The sequence below is a fragment of the Schistocerca piceifrons genome, chromosome 11 (assembly GCF_021461385.2).
Source record: "Schistocerca piceifrons isolate TAMUIC-IGC-003096 chromosome 11, iqSchPice1.1, whole genome shotgun sequence".
NCBI classification, from domain to species: domain Eukaryota; kingdom Metazoa; phylum Arthropoda; class Insecta; order Orthoptera; family Acrididae; genus Schistocerca; species Schistocerca piceifrons.
Genome location: NC_060148.1, coordinates 64,417,556 through 64,439,099, shown reverse-complemented (window position 1 = coordinate 64,439,099; position 21,544 = coordinate 64,417,556). Strand labels below are relative to the sequence as shown.

Below are 21,544 nucleotides of genomic sequence, written 5' to 3'. Positions count from 1 at the left end.
TCTACAGAAGAATGCTGAAGATTAGATGGGTAGATCATATAACTAATGAGGAGGTATTGAATAGAATTGGGGAGAAGAGGAGTTTGTGGCACAACTTGACTAGAAGAAGGGACCGGTTGGTAGGGCATGTTCAGAGGCATCAAGGGATCACAAATTCATCATTGGAAGGCAGCGTGGAGGGTAAAAATCGTAGAGGGAGACCAAGAGATGAATACACTAAGCAGATTCAGAAGGATGTAAGTTGCAGTAAGTACTGGGAGATGAAGAAGCTTGCACAGGATAGAGTAGCATGGAGAGCTGCATCAAACCAGTCTCAGGACTGAAGACCACAACAACAACAACATGTGTGTGCTAAGTGAATTCAAATGTGGGCAAATTGTCAGCACTTGTACGATGGGTGCATTCATAATCAAGGTAGCTTACGTGTCTGATGTTCCAAGAGGCACCGTACCAAGGGTTTATTGTGCACTTAGGAAAAGCATAGAAACATCAAATCTAAGTTACGAAGTAGACAAGAGAGTGTGCACGTCGAGTGACCGTGACAGAAGGTCACTGAAGAGGATTGTTACAAAAATTATGAGGACAACAGACAGCAAAGTTACTGCGGAACTGAATGTCGCATTTGCAAACTCTGACAGCAACAAAACGACATGAAGAAACCTCTTTCTCAGAAAACGTGGTGCTGAAGCCATAATACCTGAACTGCGGAGCAATGGATGAAAGTTGTTTGGGTGGATCAGTCTTGTTCCACACTGCTTCCAATGTCTGGCGAGTTTACAACTGGCGTACACTGCCCCACACCTGTGATGCAGACTGCCTGTTGCAAAGAGTGAAACATAGCAGAGGGTTTGGTGATGATTCGGGCAGACATACCCTGGTATTCCATGGGTCCCGTGGTTACTCTGCAAAGGTCGCATAACTGCCAAGTATCATGTGACCATTTTGGCTGATCAGGTCCATTCCGTGGCACAATGTTTGTTCCCCAATGGTGGTGCTGTGTTCCAACATGACAGGGATGCTGTCGTCCAGGAGTGGTTGCATGGACACGACGATCAGTTGTCTCTGTTGGTGCATTACGGACAGGGGACATCGTCTGGTTAAATAATTGTCAGTGCCAATGAAATTCACCAACAGCAGTTTTTACTTTATTTTGCAGGCTACCAGTTTCAGCATTTCATTATGCTATCTTCAGATCCCATATGCATCTCTCCAAATAAACAAAAAAGTCTTTTTTTCCATCAGTCTTCTGAGTGGTTTGATGTGGCCCGCCACAAATTCCTCTCTCGTGCTAACCTCATCATCTCATACTAGCACTTGCAACCTACATCCTCAATTATTTGCTGGGTATTCCAATCTCTGTCTTCCTGTACAGTTGTTGCCCTCTACAGCTCCCTCTAGTACCATGGAAGTCATTCCCTCATGTCTTAAAAGATGTCCTATCATCCTGTCCCTTCTCCTTATCAGTATTTTCCACATGTTCTTTTCCTGTCAGATTCTGCACGGACCCTCCTCATTCCTTACCTTATCAGTCCACCTAAGTTTCAACATTCGTCTGTAGCACCACATCTCAAATGCTTTGATTCTCTTCTATTCTGGTTTTCCCACTGTCTATGTTTCACTACCATACAATTCTGTATTCCAGACGTACATTTCATATACAGCTATATATATTTCATATATAGTGCTTCATTCAAAGAGTTGATGGCAGTTTGCTGTCTATTTCCGAGACAAGGGTGCTTGATCGTTGCCTATCTCCATCATCATTACCTGGACTTGCTACTAATTTGCAAGAAGAATGATATAAGATTCCCTTAAAAGCAATACGGGACTCTTATTTATCTATTGAGATGACGGGAATCTGTTATGAATACCAACGGTTTTCTTACACCATATTAGGCACAGTAATGTGTTGTGTTTCTAGTGGTTCTATATTTTTTTCCCCCTTCCCATCTCTCTTTACAATTTGGTACCAATTGTGTGTCTGATATTTCCAGAATGAGCACAGAAACTGCTTTATACACAAAAGTGAGACGTATCTGGTGAAGCATACTCCCTATTTGCTGTAAGCTTAACACATTCTGGAGGAAGGAAATTTTTTCTTTAAGCTGTAATGCTCATAGGTGACCTTTTAATGATTTTAGATCCAAAATGTATACAAAAATATGTACCCATTTTCAAAATATACTTCGTACACTTTGCTTCTTTTTATGGACTAAAATAACTAATTTTGAAATATTCACTGTTCTTATAAATAAACTGATCATTCTATAACTACCATGCAATATAACAATAATAATACTGAATTATACAGTGGAATATAACTAGCCAACCATTTCTGTGTATTCTGGTGCTCAAAAGCTACTGCGCACGGCTACACTGACTTGTTGATATTTTTATAGTGAAACCCAACAGCTGACAACAGATGTACATTATACAGAGATTGCCATATTTACTCGAATCTAAGACACACTTTTTTTTCCGGTTTTTGTAATCCAAAAAAACCGCCTGCGGCTTAGAATCGAGTGCAAAGTAAGCAGAAATTCTGATGAATGTTGGTAGGTGCCGCCACAACTAACTTCAGTCATCGAATAATGTAGCGCTACACAGGCATGCTTTGCAGGCATAAAGATAAATACTGGCGCCAAAATCTCTGCGTCAGTAAAAAAATTTAAAAAAAGGTGGAAGAAGAGCTTTTTTTCTCCGCTCCAAGTTTCGATCACTGCATTTTTATACATTATCCAACGAAGTAAACACAAATTCCGTATTGTTCATCTTCAAATGTAGCAGCATTTCAATGGTCCGACTGGCAAGACTGTTTGGGATGCTTGTCAATATGGCCAAATCTATGTTCTGAATTCTTTCCTACCTGTGACAAGAGATGGTTGCTAATAGGAACTTTTATGAATTGTGAATCACATCCAGTATTCTCTTTACGATAAGAATAACCATAAGAATAACACGAATATAAACATTTTGCATGTATTCTTTCGTGTTTGCTGCTATCTCATTTAAATTCTGTCAGCCTAATAAACTACGAAACTAGTGAGAGACAACAGCAAACGCGGAAGAATATACATATCATGTCATGTTTATATTCGTATTATTCTTATGCCTAATAGTGATACAGTCAGAAATGAAGCACGGCAATTGACTAGATTTTTAAATCTAAGATGACTCTGATTTCTGTGCAGAATGTAATGTACAAAAGAGGCATCTGCAAACATTTTCAAATGGAGAAAAACTTTAGCTAGAATCTCATTCAGAACATCTTCTATCATACGCAGTCTATTATTTGGTTCTTGTTGATCATTATCAAAGAAAGCAGCAGTGTAAGTAACAACAAATAGCAGGCTCTTGTCATTGTTTCGCTAATGAGACAATTCCTCTCTCTCTCTCTCTCTCCCCCTCTCTCTCTCTCCTTTTTTTTTTTTTTTTTTTTTTTTGTAAGCGGCGGTAGCACGCACAAAAGCAAGCCGAGCCGCGATCGGGGACAGGCCGTAAACACACATTATCAGAATGCGACAAACAATGCACGACACAGTACAATAATGCATTTTCAGCTTAGAGTGACGTAAACACCTATAACAAAGAGAACGGAACTTATCAGATCAAAGAAAAATAAGCAATCGATTCAAACCAGACGAAGCACGTGAAAAAGGAAGGGTACCCGTATAAATACGGACGGAGCACCTGACGCATAGCAATGGCTACCTGGTAAAGCTTAACTGCTAAGCTTGTGACTCGAACCAAACTACTGTAGCTGTATCGTCATTCATTCAACCTAAATTGTGTCTCATATTACAATGGACCAACTTTGTTTCGATTTGGAGGTCCGGCCCTAAACTTTTCTCTCCCCTTGAATTTCGAGTCTCAAATTTCAGGTACGGCTTAGATTCGAGCAAATACAGTGAACATTAATAAATGTGGACATGACATCTGGCGAAAAACATTTCTGTTCCAACTAAGAGACAGTAAAATTTAATGTACGCATTGGTAGCCAGTGGGCCGGAAAGGGTTAAGACGGAAAACCAATAAGAATCGGTCGTAGCAACTGCTGCGGCTGATTGTCGTACATGCAATCATTTAAATACAAAAAACTGACATCTATAACGAGCCAAAAATAAAGACAATTCATCCTCCAGTCCAGAAACTCACCCGGACGAGGGGCTGGTCTCGTGCTTTGAGGACGATCTGGTGGAGGGCGTTAAGATGCTGGCGAACCAGCGGCGGGATGGGGTTGCAGCAGGCGAGGATGCCCTGCATCTCGCGTGGCAGCACCTCCGAGATCTGCAGCAGCATGTGGTTCGGCAGCACGTACCTGTTGACACACACACGTCACACTGACACTACGATAGCAGGGGTTCAGAGTACAGTTAGCAGTGATGAGGAACTGTCTATTGATGACCACGCAAAACAGTGTACGCTTGTTGTGGACCTAACATAACCACTTACATGAGGGCAGATTGGAAAGCAACATATGCTAATTTTGCTGCCACCTTTTACCTACTTTCCCATACAGACACCAACATTTTCAACACATTTCTCCCATCGTGATGATATTTTCAGTATGCACTGTCTGGAGAAGTTCACTTGGTTGGAGTACAGCCATCTGCAGACTGCCCATTTTGCTTCCACATCTGTCGCAAAGCACTGGCCAGCCAAGAATTTCTCCATGGCACTGAACTGATGAATGTCTGATGGTGTAAGGTCAGATTGTATGGTGGATGCTGCAGCACCTCTCTCCCAAATCTGGCGATTTTCTTGTGAGCAGGAGCAGCATCTTGAGGGGGGTGGGGGCATTGTCATGAATGAAGTCTGACACCGTCAGCATTATTGTGATGATGTTTGGTTTGCAGGGCACTCAACTGCGTGGTCATCAGTGCCTGTACGAAGATCCAATTTTTACACAGTCCAATTTTTTACCCAGTCCAATCTAGCCACTGTCGCGAATGATGATGATGATGATGATGATGATAATGATGATGATGACAACACAAACACCCAGTCTCTGGGCAGCATTATTGTTGTGGGGTTTGTCATGAAGGGCACTACATAACTTAATCAAAGTTGTAATGTAGGGTCCAGCATTCACAATGGTCCCACGTTTAGCAGAGTCCACCAATAACACACCGTGCATATCCCAGAACAGTGTCACAGTCATTTTCCTAGCAGACTGACTCACTCTCAATATTTTTTTGTACTGGGAAACCAGCAGGTTTCCACTTCAAAGTAGCCCACTAAATATTGGGCATGTAGCGGTACACCCATGATTCACCACCAGTGCTGACTGCTTTCAGAAAGTCATGCCCTTCTGTGGTGTAATGTGTTAAGTGATCTGAGCTGGCCCTTGTGGTAGTCTTCCAGGTACTTAGGCTCCCAATGAACACTAACTTTATGAAATTTCACTGTGCCACAATTAATATAATACACCTCACCGTAGGAAATGTTGAACTGCTGTGATAAGGTTCGCAGTTGTACACACCAGTCGTTCAAGATTGCTGCCTCAATGGCTCCGACATTCTGTGGATCTGGAACTGTTACCGACCACCCAGAGTGTGGCAAATCACTAAGGTTCATATAGCCCTCTGGGAAGAATGCACACCGCCCTGAGACACTGCTATGGTCTATACGGTAGTCCCCATACACACCACATATGATCCTGTGCATTTCATCCGGTTTATCCTCTCTGACTCACAAATATCGTACTACACTTTGCTGCTCTTCACAAGCTGACGACAGTAACAATATGCTTACCATGTTTGTTTTTCAGTTCAGGCTTCTTCTGCCAGAGCTGCACATGAAGACAGAATACTTATCTCTGCAGTGCAAACTTCAAACTTTATTGTCATGAAATTTCAACATTCCAGCTGCAATACCGGGATAAAAAAATTATCGTGCATTACTTTCTGATCCTGCCTCGTAACACAGTAAGCTCATACCTTTGCATCTGTTATCCTTAAACTCCTGTTAATAATCAAATTCTTTCCTAACCTAATTCATTTATCCCACAGTGAGACAAGATGATCAATGCCTTCATGGAAAAATGTGTACAGTTGCCTGTGTAATCATTATTGTACCTAGGTGTACATCTCTTTGTCCAAACAAATTAACAGTCACGAATGTCTCTCTTTGGGGCTCCAAAAATATGGAAATCATATGTGTATGGAGGATGTGTAAGGGCTTCCCAGGATAACTCCTGCAGCGTAGTTGAGGCGGCACTGTTTTGTTCCAGGGTAATGCCCAACCTCGTGTAGGAAAGGTTGTTTCGAGTTCACCGCAGAAATTTTGTTGGGAATCCCTTACACACTCTCCGTACGATCTCAATCTCACCTCAGGTGATTTCCATAATTTTAGAGCCCCGAAAAAAGACATTTGTGGCCACCAATTTTCTTCAGATGAACAGCTGCACACCTGGGTACATTCATGGTTCTCCATGAAAGCATCTTCTTTCATAGTGGAATAAATGTATTTAACAGTTATGGTCATCACTTTTTAAAACAGTTTACTTGTTTTTCCCCATCTGTCTCATTTTCCTTCATCTGTGCCTTAAAAAATATGCTGAAATATTTCCAAATGTTGTTCGCTCTACATTTCCTGCTAATGGAATGTTCCTATGACAATTTCTGATCTACTGACTGTAATACAATAATTAGTTTTACTGGAAACTTCATTAATTAAAACTAATGAGTAACTGAACCAATTACAATGATTATGAATGAGCTAATCTGTCTTACTGGACATACTGACACCTCCTAGTAGAAATTTAAGAATCCAGGTCTTACAGTAACGTTCTAATTTTCCTGCGTCTAACTAGCTTAAAAGGTAACTGGTATTAACGTTTGGAAACACACACAACTCCTGTGACCATTTATGCCACTGTGGTTATTAGATTCCAACTTCTAACACTAAACTTTCGTTGTTCTAATTTTTCTGTGTGAATGACATCCTCCATTCACTAATTAAGCCACTAATTAACAATTTCCAAAATTATTATAAATATTTATAAGTCTACATATGGCTGCCATACTTGTAATTGGGGAATTTACAGTATAAGCATACTAAATAGTTCTGTCATCTCCTTCACTTTGTAAATTAACTATCCACTCTGTGAACTAACACTCAAACATAGAACTCAGTCCAATCAGTCACATCTACCCTCACAGTTTTTCAAGCCATTATGTAGTTTCCGAAATACTAAAACATTCATATGCCAGGCCTTGTATGGCCAAACCCACCCCAAAGTCATCACTCTGTGTGGAGTAGGCACATTAGCCAGAAATATGTAATGAGTCCGAGATAGGTCATACTCTGAAAGCATATGAGCAACATCTATGTGAAAGTCCCATGTGAGCTAGCACACAACTGACAAATATTTAAGTGTGCCGGTAGTATTTTCTACCAATTTTTGCATGATACCCTAATGAGAAGATGGGCAGGAAGGGGTGGGAGGGGGCTGCCCAAGAATTTAGGTCGAGTATGCAACTCCCATACATATATAACAATTGTGAAATATCTGGTACCACGCGCAGCGGAATTTCAATCCGCGCCAGACGTTATGGACGTCAAAGACCCATAGAGGTCTCTGTACCATCGCGCCATAAGCTGTGGCAGCGCGCGCCTCCTGGCTCGCTTTTAGTGTAGGGCGCCACAGTGGAACACGTGGTCCCAGTGGCCAATAGCGGCGCCCCCGATAGCGTACTTAAGAGCCTACCTCACGCTCAGCCAGCCAGTCTAATCTCGCGTACGTCAGTTTACAACTCACTTCGCACTAGACAGCTTGCTTCCTTGTTCTGTGTACGAGTGGACGTGTTTGTTTCCTTGTGACTCCGTTGTTCGATCTCGTTGTATTCGCTCTGTCCTTCGTTGGTCGTGTCCATCCTCTCCCGTTGTGTTGTTGTTTGCGGGTCCCGCCCCACTTTCCATCATTGCTATCCCACGACCGCCCTGGTCGCAGTTACAACAGAGTATTGCCAGGTTCACTCGTAAAATTATGGCCATCAGTATTTACTTTCTTCAAGTCTTTGTCCAGCCGCAGCCCCACTCCATTTACACAAGGTGGAACTACAGGATCAATTTTTGTAAGTGACAGCCACATAGCCCTTTATCATTATTGATTTTAGTCTCCTCCTCATATTATTTGCATTTTAATACAATATTAAAGAATATTTTACCAAATGTTCGGTAACTTAAAAGAATGTGCAGTAATAATGTGGGTAAACATGAGAGAGATAGGAAGAAGTCGTGTGTAACACCTTTCTTTGACGTTTTAACCACTCGCTGCACTCACCCGATGCTCTCATCCTCCTGGCGCGCCATCTTGTCCCTCCAGCGGAAGAGCTCGCGCAGCGCATACTGCTGTCGGTTGTCCAGCAGCTTCTTGTGGCGCTGGAACAGCTCCATGTGGCTGTGCTCCGTCACCACTGGCTTCTCATACCTCTGCAAAGCGTACGGCACAGTATAATTATTAACAAATCAACAACTTTTTAAAGGATATACACTATAGATTTTTGCACATTGTACAGATTCTGACATTTCCTATTATTTTTCTTCTTTATCAAGTCAGTAATCTAGTGATCACATATTTGGCACACTTACCGAAAGCTTCTCCAACAGCCTCCTCTAGTGACAGCACCCTAAGCGACAGATGGTACCACTGGATAAGCTTAGAAAATGGCCAACACTGTCTTACTTGTAAGGCAGAAATTAGTAATAAAATTCCTTCCTGCACAATGTGAAACACCTAATTGCATTCGTGAAAGGCTGAAAAAAGTGTACGGAGATGCTACGGCGGACGACTGTGTCGTCCAGTAATGGGTTTGCGTAGAAAAGCTGGAGGGCAAACATTGTCAGTTGTCGGTCAGTCATTGCGATGTAGAGTAACCAGTCGGCTACTGCAGTGACTTAACACGACATTCAGGGTATCGACCAAATTGTCCGCGATGACTGCTCGGTAACTGCAGACCAACTGTGTCGGCAGTTTTTTGTCGGTAAAGATAGTGTGGTGACCACAACAGAAAACATGGGCTACTACTAGATTTGTGAATACTGGCTACCTAAAACATAGCCCGACCACAGCACAAAGGCAAGGAAAACATCTGCAGTGAATCTGTAGCAGGGCTTCAGTATGGATGGGAGGTGTTTTTGGCAAAAACTGTGGCTGGAGATGACACTCGGGTTCATTTTTTTCAACCCAAGTCTGATGGTCAGCTGACAGAATTGCACTGTAAGACACGGTGACAAGGAAAAAAAACTTTTAAACACACTGCATTCTGCTAGGAAAGTCACAGCAATGATCTTTTGGGATACAGAGGGTGTGATTCTGGTTCATTTTTTGGAGAAATGGTACACAACAAACTCTACCAAATATGTGAAACCCTCAAGAAGTCAAAAGCACTTCTTCAGTAAGTTCACCCATCAAAAGTTGAGGCACATGTTCTTTTCTTGCGTGACAATGCAAGACTACACAGCAGTCACTTCCCTGCTGGCATAACAGCAAAAATTTGCCAGGAAGTCTCGCCCCATCGCCCGTACAGCCACGAACTCACAATTCTAGTGTTCTGTCTCTGTGGCCCACTTGAAGCAGCTCGTCGGGGGTGTCACTTCGAAGACGCAGACACTGTGAAAAAGTCAGTGCACCAGTGGCCGAAGAAGCAGAACTGTGACTTTTTTTCGGTCAATTCTGCATTGCACAGGCATGTCCAGATACTTTGATCAGATAGTGTAGCTCCTTGTTCTGGGAGGAGAGAGTGACAGGTTGGGGAAGATTAGAAAGGAAGGCCCAGTCAGTCAGACCACAGGATGAGACGGAGCTACCTGTAGTGATACTAGGGAAAGGAAGGGAGACCCCATGGAAAATGGAAAAATCTAGTAGAGGAGGATATGCACTGAAATTTGAAAGAAAATTTATACAAGGAGATTTGGGTATGAGTTTGCAAAATAAAGCCTTATGAGCTTTAAAGAACTCCCGTGATTGCTTTCAGGGATGATGGAGGAGTGTAAATGTATCTAATAGAGATACAGGACCCTGGTCTGGAGATGACAAGAGTCAAAAGTTATAAGTGAAAATCATTCCGATACCACTGACAGTAGAATATGTACACTGGTACTGTTGTTGCTAAGACTGCAGTCTAGGTAAAACATGGAAAAAATGTCCAATAAACAAAGTGCATACCTTCACAGCTATGGACACTTTTTCATCTTCACTATTGTGAAACACATCTCTTCTTCTGAGGATGTGCCCATACTCATATGGTAAGCATTTTAGAGCCCATATTTACTGGACTTTTTTTTCTCATTTTGGTCCATATTACCTATTCCAAAAACATGGAAATCAAAGTGCTTGCAGTAGAAGAGGTCCACCGTCAGAGAAGTCACAATGATTTTCACTTACAAGTTTCAGATCTTGTTGTTTCCAGACCAGGGTCCCTTTGTCTATACAGGGTGATTCATGAAGATATGCAAATATTTTAATATGTTATTCTACAAGTATAACTAAAGAAAAAAGTTCATATAAACATAAGTCTGTGAATGTTTAGTTACGGAGTTACTGCATAAAAGATTTTGCCTGAAATTTAACAACTTTGCTAATATGAAGCCATCGCAAAACTGTATGAGGTTAAAGTAAAGCACAATTTATATTGATTTTGTTGTTATTGATCTGCTGAATCTACTAAAACATGTCCCAGACATGTATCTGCAGTAGTTTCTTTCCCAGAACATCCAGAGAAATTTTTAATTTATTAACTACTTGTCCCGATTTGTTTTTTAAATTCCAGACAATTGCACAAAGTTTTCAACAGAAGTTGTAGAGAACTTAATTTTGGAAAAATGATAGTAATAATGTTAACTAAAACTTTATGAATGTGTCAGATAATCTGCTTTTATTAATACCATAGCACATGTGAATTCACGTTAAACCAGAAAAATCAAAGCTCAGTGTTAAGGAAGTTGTACAGTGTACATACAATTTCACAATACATTTACAATAAATGTTCAAAAATGTCTCCACCAAGTTCAATGCATTTAGCTGCACATGTGTGAACAGATGTTGTTGCTCGTTTGAATTTCACAGGGTTGCTCTTAATTTCATCTATTGCATTCCCAATGCGAGAAAGTAATGCCTCTTTGCTTCTCTGGATGTTTTGGAAAACTACTGCAGATTCACATCTGAGACGTCTTTTATTAGATTCACCAGATCAATAACAACAAAATAAATGGAAATCGTGCTTTACTTTAACCTCTTACAGTTTTGCGATGGCTTCATATTAGCAAAATTGCTAAATTTCAGGCCAAATCTTATTTTAGCCGTAACACCGTAATTAAACATTTGTTTATACAAACTTTTTTCTTTTGTTTTACTTGTAGAATAACATATTAAAATATTTGCATATCTTCATGAATCACCCTGTATATGCGAGTTCTTTAGAGTTTATGAGGCTTTATTCTGCAAGCTCATACCCAAGTCTCCTTGAATAAATTTTCTTTCAAATTCCAATGCATATCCTCCTCTACCACACTTTTCCATTTTGCACGGGGTCTCCTTTCCTTTCCCCACTATCATTACACGTAGGCCCATCTCATCCAGTGGTCTGACTGACTGGACTTTCCTTTCTAATATTCCTCAACCTAGTACTCTCTCCTCCCTGAACAAGGAACTACACTATCGGATCAATGTATCGGGACATGCCTATGCAATGCAGAATTGGCCGATAAGATGTCACAAGAGGCAGACCCACCCGTATAAAAGGAGGCGGGGAGTACTGTGTTGTGAGGAGAGAAGCAGTAGGCACAAAGTATCGGCCACGAGAGGGCAGTGACTTCGAATGTCGACTAGGCATTGGATGTCACATGAGTAACAAATCTGTCAGTGACATTTCAAAGCTTCTGAAACTGGCCTAGTTGACTGCTGGAGATGTCACTGTGAAGTTGGAAAGGGAAGGAACAACCGCAGCTAACTCTAGACCAAGCAGACATTACTTACTGACAGACAGGGACCGTCGATAACTGCGGACAGTGGCTGTAAAAAAATGCATAAAATCAGCAAAAAGAATCACTTGTGAATTCCACAGTGCTGCTAGCAGTTAAGCCTGAACAATGACTGTGCATAAGAAGTTAAAGAGATTGGGGTACAATGATCGAGCCGCTCCTCATAAGCCACGATTTCTGTATTCAGTTCTAAACGGTGCCTGAGGTTAAGTAAAGTGCGATGCCACTGGACAGTGGATGACTGCGAATGAGTGGTTTTGAAAGATGAATCACACTATATCCTGTGGCAATTCGATGAAAGGGTTTGTTTGCCAAATGCATGGAGAATGTTACTTGCCATCATGTGTGTTGCCAAAGTAAGTAGTCTGAAGCGAAATAATTACTGTATCGTATGTGAGATACAGAGGCGAGCGAGTGTGCCAGGTCTTACCCCAGTTCACTGTTAGTAGCGCCACTTCACCTTAACACGTCTGCGCGTAGCGCACAAGTACTGCACCATAATTAAGTATAAAACTTAAGTCAAAATTTTATATTCGAACTTTGTCAACATATACTTTATTGTAATTACGCTTTAATTATCAGGTCTTAAGGTAATTAAATCAACAATATTTTCATAAAAATACAGTTTTAAGAAAAAAATAAGTGGCACTAAATAATAAAGCTAGAAAGCCAGAATTTGGACAAAATGTGCCAATGGAGGTCATAAATAAGTGGTGCAAGTTTCAAAGTAAAAGAATGAAAATTACAACCGGAATCCACATTTTTAAGAAAAATTGAAGGCGCTAAATATTAAACTTAGAAACATAAAAATTTGTTTTATGCTAGAGTTCAATAAAAATAATAACTAAGAGACCACATTAAGCTACGTCTTACAGTTTTTGAGTAATTTAATGAAAATCAAATTTTTAACTAAAATAGACCCATTTGTAGTAGATTAAGTACCTGTAATTTTAATGATAGAAAATTTTGGTTACAGCAGATGATAAAACCCACCAAATAATAGAGCTATAACAAATTTTAGAATTTTAGTATCAATAAGGCATAATACAAGATCTATTATAGTTCAGAGGTAACAATCTACCATTAGTTCCACTATGAAAATTCTAGAAGGCAAAGTTTTTAATCACGCAAGCTGAAATTTTTTCTGTGTTTTCAACCAACTTACCTAAATACACGTAAAAATTAAGAAGATTCTTATTAATTCATAACTTTGTTATTAAAGATTTTGTGTCCGAGGAAACGGTCATTCAGAGGCTGCTGCGTGTGCATAAGGTAGATGTTCCCTCGGCCATCCGCTGAGGCACACATATAAATACAGACCGAAAGGCAGGAGAAAGGCTCAATTCGCACTAAGCCACTGTAAAATCCACGTCGGTTAAATGTCGGATCATGCTCTGCCTCGAATGACGTCAGCGTATTTGCAGTAAAAACTGATAGTGAACTTGGAAGGACAGTATACTGTCGTGGATCGCTTAGATTTCACTTAAGTAACTGTTAGTGTGGCGTCTGTGATAATTACAAATCCGTGTGGCAAGTGGTGAATATTATTTCCACTTTTGTGGTGAGCATTTATTTTGAAAATTTATTTGAGTATTAGCAGTCAGGGTCAAGGACAATTTGGTAGGAATGAACCGTAGAAGTCACCTCTGAACTGCTAGTTGTGCTGTTTAGAATCGAGAGATTTACTGTCAATTGAACATAGTGACCTTCAAAGTATTGTACGTGAGATACTTTACTCAATATATGTATGAACTGGAACTTTATACCTTCATTTATAACCATGGTCCTGATCCTGCTAAGTATAAGGAAAATAGAAACATTTCTTTCAGTGCGATGGACCAGAATGTGGCCGTACATACTGGTAACTAATAGCAGTATGTTGTCCATCACTTTCTGGCTAACCACAAAAATAGTTGCCAGGCTCGCATGAGAAAGATGCTGGGCAAAGACAACAATAAACCACCACCACTATAATAAAGCCGCCGTCCCAAAAGTTGTTTTTTGTGGCTAAAGAAAGGTCCCCTTACTGCGCTTATGAAAATACTAAATGCGGAAGAATAAGAACACATAAATAGCATTGAGTACTGCATACAGTAGGGCAACAGAGCAGAGACAAAGGCTGACTGAATTTGCATGACAATGCACACTATTATAAAGCAGCACCAGTGATGCAATGGTTTGTTGAACACTAACATATGCTGAAATGGACTGGCCTCCCCAGAGTCTGTGTAATACCTTTCCTTTTTTTTCTCGTAATATCAATTTAAATGAATGTTTTGTTTTCCGCATTAGTAATAAGAAATTGGTACATCACAGCAGAAGACTGCAAGATAGGCTTTTAAAATTGTCTTTGTAACAAAAGAACAATGTCAGGAGAATATTCAATTTTTTAAACAGCTTTTGTTTCAATCTCACTTGAGAGTATTTATGTTTTAGACTTCATACAAAAAGATTGTGTAATTTTACTCCTGCATCAACAATGAGTGTAGCCAATGATGTGTGTGATAAAGAAAATCATGACTTTCACCTGCAATCATAACATGAGGCAGTAATTTCTTACATCCTGCAAGACATCTTATATACAGGGTGTTTATAAACGAATACTGGGGTTTTAACACTTTATAATATTTGTTATATTAAACTTACAGTTATAGATGATATGTCAAATGAAAGAGCAACTCAGTTTTACCAAGAACCTTATAAATGTTCAATGTGAGCACCATTTGTCACATGGCACACATCAAGTCTATAGCTGAGTTGTTCCCTAACGTTGATAAGTGTGTCTTCAGTGATTGCAGCATTCAGGGAGGTCTGCTGGTAGCGGAGGCACAGACACACAATCCTTGATGAAGCCCCAAAGGAAAAAAATCACAGTGTTAGGTCGGATGAACGTGGAAGCCATGCAAAGCAAGCCCTGTCATTGGGCCCCGTGCGGCCTATCCAGTGCTTGGGTACAGTGAAGTTCAACCAATCGCGTACTTCGCTATGGCAAACACAACTGTTTGAGTGGCTCCTTCATTTGACATATCATTTATAGCTGTAAGTTTAATGTAATAAATATTATAAAGCTTTAAAACCCCGATACTATGTCAGTGTAACTTAATAATGACTTTAATCTGGACAATTGACTTTTTGTTAACCACCAAGTTGCTGCAAAATACCGTTTGTGTGACTTCAGTATTGGTACATTGCATTGAATTTGTCTTATGTTGCGAGGAAGACTGTTCACGGAATCAAATTTAGTTTCTACAAGAATTCATGCTTTAATTCCAGTACTTAAAGTAGTAATTATCTCTCATTACATAAATTTCATTCCGATTCATAGTCTTTGTTTTAGCTATTGTGCTACCTCCCAGCACAGTTATTCCAAAATCGACTAACAGAACTAACGCAAGTCCCAACCTGAACACACGGAACACCTTCAGGATGAGTTAGCATGTCGACTTGGCTCCAGATCCCAGTGTGCAACAGTCACTACCTCCTTTGCTTTGGCTTTTGAGGAAGAATTAGCTGCCATTTCTCTGTAGGCATTTAGACACCACCTTAAAAATGTCCTCCACAGAGCTTGAGCTGTCACAAAGGCAGAGGGTGGAAACACCCTATACTGATGTTCATTAACAGCTGTCTGGATACTTTTATAGAACAGTGCATCAGTTTTGAAAGTTAAGCTAGTGTCAAGAATGTTTACGGTACTGACATTTCTCCTAATGGTCAGATACGGCCGGATGTTTTATGGTCCTCTCCAAAGAATTTTCCTATCCACAAAATTTATTTAACTGTTGGTCACGTACTTTGCTATCATTTTCCAAATTTCTCCTCATTTTCCTTACTCACTTCGTGGAATGAGTAACATGGGGGATAGACTACAACCCTGTCTCACTTCCTTACAACTGCAGTATAGTTTCTGTGCAAGTAGTAGATAACATTTTGCTCTTTGTACCTTATTCCTGTTAACTTCACAGTTACACAGAGCGTATTCCGCTTTACTGTCAAAGGCTTCTTGTAAATTCACAAGTCCTATACATGTGGATTTGTCTTACGTTCAAATACACAATACACCATTTCACAGCAGGCTTCAGTAAAAATCTGTAGTGTTTCCCCCCCTCCCGCGAACTGTGTAACACACAATTTCCACAATCACAAATTATTTACAGATTTACTTATATTGCCACATGCTCATAAGTAAACACGCGAGTCTGCAAATATGCAGTGCCCTCGGCCAGCTGGAATTTTGCAATTAAATCTCACAAAACTTTTTCCTGAATTTACAGGTTTCTGCTGACAATTTCTTACACCCAAACAAAGCGAGGTATACCTCCCCTTTGAGTTCGGAGATATTTGCCATATCCACAATGCCTGTTTAGTACAAGTATTTGTACAGGAGGACCACATTACAATTTCTTTGTATAAATTGTTTTACCACTTCACAAAATACTCACTTATAAAATCTGTATACTTCTGAACGCATTCAAACCATTTCTGGGCACATTCTTTTCAGTCTGATGTTCGTGCCTCGAAAGAGATGTCATAGGAGGATATGACAGCTTCTTCAAATGACAAAAAACAAAACAAATGTAGTCAGCACGGCATAAGAAGATTGCTGACAGCTCGTAGCTCTGTTGCCAGGTTTCAATTGTGATGCACTAATGGCCACAAGCAAAAACAGTAACCGACTATAAAGCTGTGACAACACTGATGCGCTGCAACAGAGATGTTCACAAAATCACACTGTGGTACTGATTTCGGTAGGTGCACGAAGCTGCGACGCTCAGTGCACTGCAATTCTCTATTTTTCTCCACCAAATAATGAAACTGTTCGACATGCAGTGAAGTAACACAGTCACGGTGAAGAAAGGCGCAATGTTTCTCAGAAAGGATAGATCGCTACTCACCGTATAGAGGGAGACACTGAGTTGCTGACAGACACCACAAAAACACTGCTATACAGGCCGTATTATACAGTACAGCAGTCTTTTTGTTTGCCTATCTGCAACTCAACATCTCCGCTTTATGGTGAGTAGCAATCTATGTATTTCATAATACTCTCATTATTCCATCCTGGATTTTCCACTGTTTGATTCTGCAATGTTTCCTAGTCATTTCATCTGTTATTTTCATTTACATTCATGATGAACAAATTGTTGCACACCATTCAGGATTAAAACTTTTTTTTCAATCTCCCACAGAACCTCTCGATTTGCTGGTAAAGACAGTAACATCTAATTGCTCATATTAGGCAGTTGCAGTTGTAGTTGTAGTTATTGTTTCTGTCATCATCATCATCATCATCATCATCATCTTCTTCTTCTTCTTCTTCAGCATCATCAGCATCAGCACCTTCTGCATCAGCATCTTCAGTCTGACAACTGGTCTGCTGCAGCTCTCCACACTACCCTGTGTTGTGCAAGACCCCTCACCTCTGCAAAACCGCTGTGGCCTACACCCACTTGAACCTGCTTACTGCAATCAAGTGGGAGCAGGAATTAAAATCTGTGGAGAAGGAATAAAAACTTTGAGGTTCGACAACGACCTTGTAATTCTGTCAGAGACAGCAAAAGGACCTGGAAGAGCAGTTAAACAGAATTGACAGTGTCTTGAAAGGGGGATATAAGATGAACGTCAACAAAAGCAAAACGAGGATAATGGAATGTAGTCAAATTAAGTCTGGTGATGCTGAGGGAATTATATTAGGAAATGAGACACTTAAAGTAGTAAAGGAGTTTTGCTATTTGGGGAGCAAAATAACTGATGATGGTCGAAGTAGAGAGGATACAATATGTAGACTGGCAATGGCAAGGAAAGTGTTTCTGAAGAAGAGAAATTTGTTAACATCGAGTATAGATTTAAGTGTCAGGAAGTCGTTTCTGAAAGTATTTGTATGGAGTGTAGCCATGTATGGAAGTGAAACGTGGACGTTAAATAGTTTAGACAAGAAGAGATAGAAGCTTCCGAAATGTGATGCTACAGAAGAATGCTGAAGATTAGATGGGTAGATCACATAACTAATGCGGAAGTATTGAATAGAATTGGGGAGAAGAGGAGTTTGTGGCACAACTTGACTAGAAGGGATCGGTTGGTAGGACATGTTCTGAGACATCAAGGGATCAGCAATTTAGTATTGGAGGGCAGTGTGGAGGGTAAAAATCGTAGAGGGAGACCAAGAGATGAATACACTAAGCAGATTCAGAAGGATGTAGGCTGCAATAGGTAATGGGAGATGAAGGAGCTTGCACAGGATAGAGTAGCATGGAGAGCTGCATCAAACCAGTCTCAGGACTGAAGACCACAATAACAACTTTCTCTTCTCCTCTAAACTGGCCACCCTCCACACAAATATCCCCAGAAAGGAATACAGGGATTTAAAGTCATATTACAAGTTAAAATATATGTCCGTTTTCAGTCTGTATTATCATATCAGAAACCACCTCCTCAAGACTCTGTAGAATCTTCCTCTATTTTGTCAGCTCCCCGAAAACTTATTCAGATGTCTGACTTCCTCCCGGTACGTACCTTCTTGCAAATCTCGGTAGAGCGCTGGATGACGGAGAGCAGCAGGTTGGTGTTGCCGTTGGCACGTTCCAGCAGTTCATTCTTCATCAGGTCGTACACGTACAGCAGGTAGTGCGTGTCCTCGCGTGCGTACTTCACCAGCTCCTCCGGCAGGGGCCTGCGGACAGCAGACGGTGGAAACTGGTAACAGTGGGGTAGTCTCCAGCTCCCAGAGCTCTGTTTGTCGTCACTGGGAATGGGAGGGGGATGAGGGGGTGTTGGGAAAAGGGGGGAGAGGTGAGTACAGGATGGGGACCAGCCTGACAGACGGGTTCAGGTGTGTGTTTAGGGCGCACTATACCTGGATCATCAGTGCCCGTGCTGTTTTCACGAGGGTAATCATACAAATTAAAAGCTCCAAAGCACTGGGGCAGCAGGGAAACTGTTTGTCTTCTCCAGGACAATGCTTATCCCTACATTGTCTGTCAAATCGTGGATCTTCGGCAACAGTATGGATGGGAAATCCCTACAGTCCAGATTTAGTGCCCAGTGGCTACCACCTGTTCCCAAGTTGAAAGAATACTTGGCTGGGAGACACTTCACTGATGATGACAGGGTGAACGATGAGGTCTGACAAATCTTCAGTAGCATGGTGGTGGGCTAGTATGACATGGCCATACAAAAACTGCTACAGCATTTACACAAATGCATCAATCAAAATGGCCATTATGTACAATTTATTGTAAATGTTTCTTTATATTTTTTAAAGAATTGGAGACCTTACTTTTGGGATCACCCCCATATATCACATGAGTGTTGTGAAATAACACTGTTTGAGATAAAAGCAGTTCTGCATCGATAGCAGCTTCAGGAATACAAAAATAATTGTGTTTAACATCAGAAAATACTTTTACAGGTTACTACAATTTAAAAGTAAGTGTGAATGTTGTACATGGTCATCCTTCACTTCTACGTATTTCTATGCTGCTTAAATGCCATTCAAATTAAGTTGGCGCAAAGCTGACTGTTTCAATATTCCGGTGTATGTTTTCCTTCAGCTGGCCTCTTGTTTTAGGCTGCAATCAGAGTGCCACGAGGTTGCGGGTATTTATCTGGTCACCTATCTTTTCAAATCGAGATGCTACTACTTGCATATCACAGTAGAGTGATCACTGTGCCTGAAACTCCAGACTTCAGATGATGGTTGACACAATTCACAGCTGCATATTTTCTTCTGTTGACTCAGGCATTGTTCCCACATGCAAATCGTGGGCTGTCAGAAACTTACAAGTTTATTACAAAAAAGAAGGAATTTGTGCCATCCTGAGGATGAGACATATCAGAAGAGGTTATATCTCAGAATCATCACCTGAAATCATTACTTTTTTCTTTGTAATTTGGAGAACTATCATCCTATTACCTTGCACTAGAACTGTAACACACAACACCACAAGAGAACTTGATCTTTATCGACATGTCAAGCAAGTGGACTTTTGAAAGGTTTCATGGCTACAAATGACATACAGACTATTTGCCTTCTCCTTAAGAGAATAACTGAGTATAAAAACAGAATTCATCTGGCCTTTCTAGGTTGCTGAAAAGCTTTCAACTTTGGGTGATATGGTCCACTGTGAAGGCCCTGGACAACCCCAGGATAACCACGAGATATATAAAGACGCTGAGAGACACGTCTGAGCACACAACAATAACTGTCAGAGTTGACGAAGGCACTATTGCCACCAAGATCCCAGTTGGCAGAAGAGTTCGTCCAAAGTGACACCATCCCTCCGAACCACTTCATCCTCACATTTGAAGATGTATTAGAATCACTTGACAGGAATCAGAGAGGAGCAAACATCAATGACCATCTGCATGTTGCCAATGATGTGCTCATAAGTGAAGATTTGGAAGAAGTGGAGAGTATGATCTGAGAACTAAAAATAGCCTCTGAGAAAACTGGCTTGGAAATGAACTTCAGTAAAATAAAAATACTAAACCTCAGTAATGGAAACTCAAGGATTGAATGTACCAATATTATGAAAAGGATAGTTGCTTCTCACCACAAAGCGAAGATGATAAGTCACAGATAGGCACAACAAAAGAAAAAACTTTCACAAAATAAGCTTTCAGCCAACAAGGTCTTCATAAAAAAAAAGCATGCATGCACGTGAGGGCACGCGCGCACACACACACACACACACACACACACACACACACACACACACACACACACACACACACACACACGTCTGGCTTCAGCTGACCATTTGTGTGTGTGTGTGTGTGTGTGTGTGTGTGTGTGTGTGTGTGTGTGTGAAAGTCTATTTGTTGTGCCTATCTGCGAGACAGCACCTCCGCTATATGTTGACTAGTAACTATCCTTTTCATAGTATTGTTAAATACAGGGTGATTATAATTAAACTTCCAAACTGCTGTAGAAATACCACCACTGATCGGAATGACGTCAAATTGCAATGGAATATTATTGAAGAAGGGGCAAAACATATGGCAGAAGAAAAATAAACAATTACAAAATGTAGCAACACATGGCCCTGTAAGCACTATAATTTAATAGTAGTCGACTACAAATCACAAATGAATCATACAACAATGCCTAAGGTGTACGTTTGTCGTTATGCAAACTGTTCTACTCAGTGTGCATGGGTGTACAGGTGTGGTAAAGTTAGTTACGTAAGCCCATCCACCAAGGCAAGGTCATATCACATTGGATGGGAAAAACCAGTTTTTAACTGTCCTGAGGCCAAAAACCGCATAAAAAGCATCACTTACATTGGTTTTTAACTGTCCTGAGACAAAAAAACCCATAAAACGTATCAATCAAAATCAAATCGGATTATTAATTTCTGTGTGACCGACGCAAAACATGTCCAATATGCCGTCCACTGTTTTCTGCAACAAGTTGAAATCAATTTGAAAGTTTAACTTTAATTGTAATCACCCTGTAGTAGACCCACACAACCAGAGTTAATCAGAAACCAGTCTGTAGAAGCAGTCGACAAACACATCTGCTTTGGCCACAACTGATCTAAGTGTTTCCGGGATCACGTTC

At 40.6% G+C, this 21,544-nt stretch overlaps 1 protein-coding gene across 1 annotated transcript in view; it reads right to left on the bottom strand.

The window, feature by feature from the left end:
• Window positions 1–21,544, bottom strand: part of LOC124719697 (exosome component 10) — a 152,367-nt gene that overhangs the window by 47,733 nt on the left and 83,090 nt on the right. Inside the window, exons 9-11 of the mRNA XM_047244904.1 lie at window positions 18,496–18,652; window positions 8,288–8,436; window positions 4,156–4,318 (exon numbers count right to left, since the gene is read on the bottom strand). Coding sequence (XP_047100860.1) covers window positions 4,156–4,318; window positions 8,288–8,436; window positions 18,496–18,652 — 469 coding nt within the window. The remainder of the gene's footprint in view (window positions 1–4,155; window positions 4,319–8,287; window positions 8,437–18,495; window positions 18,653–21,544) is intronic.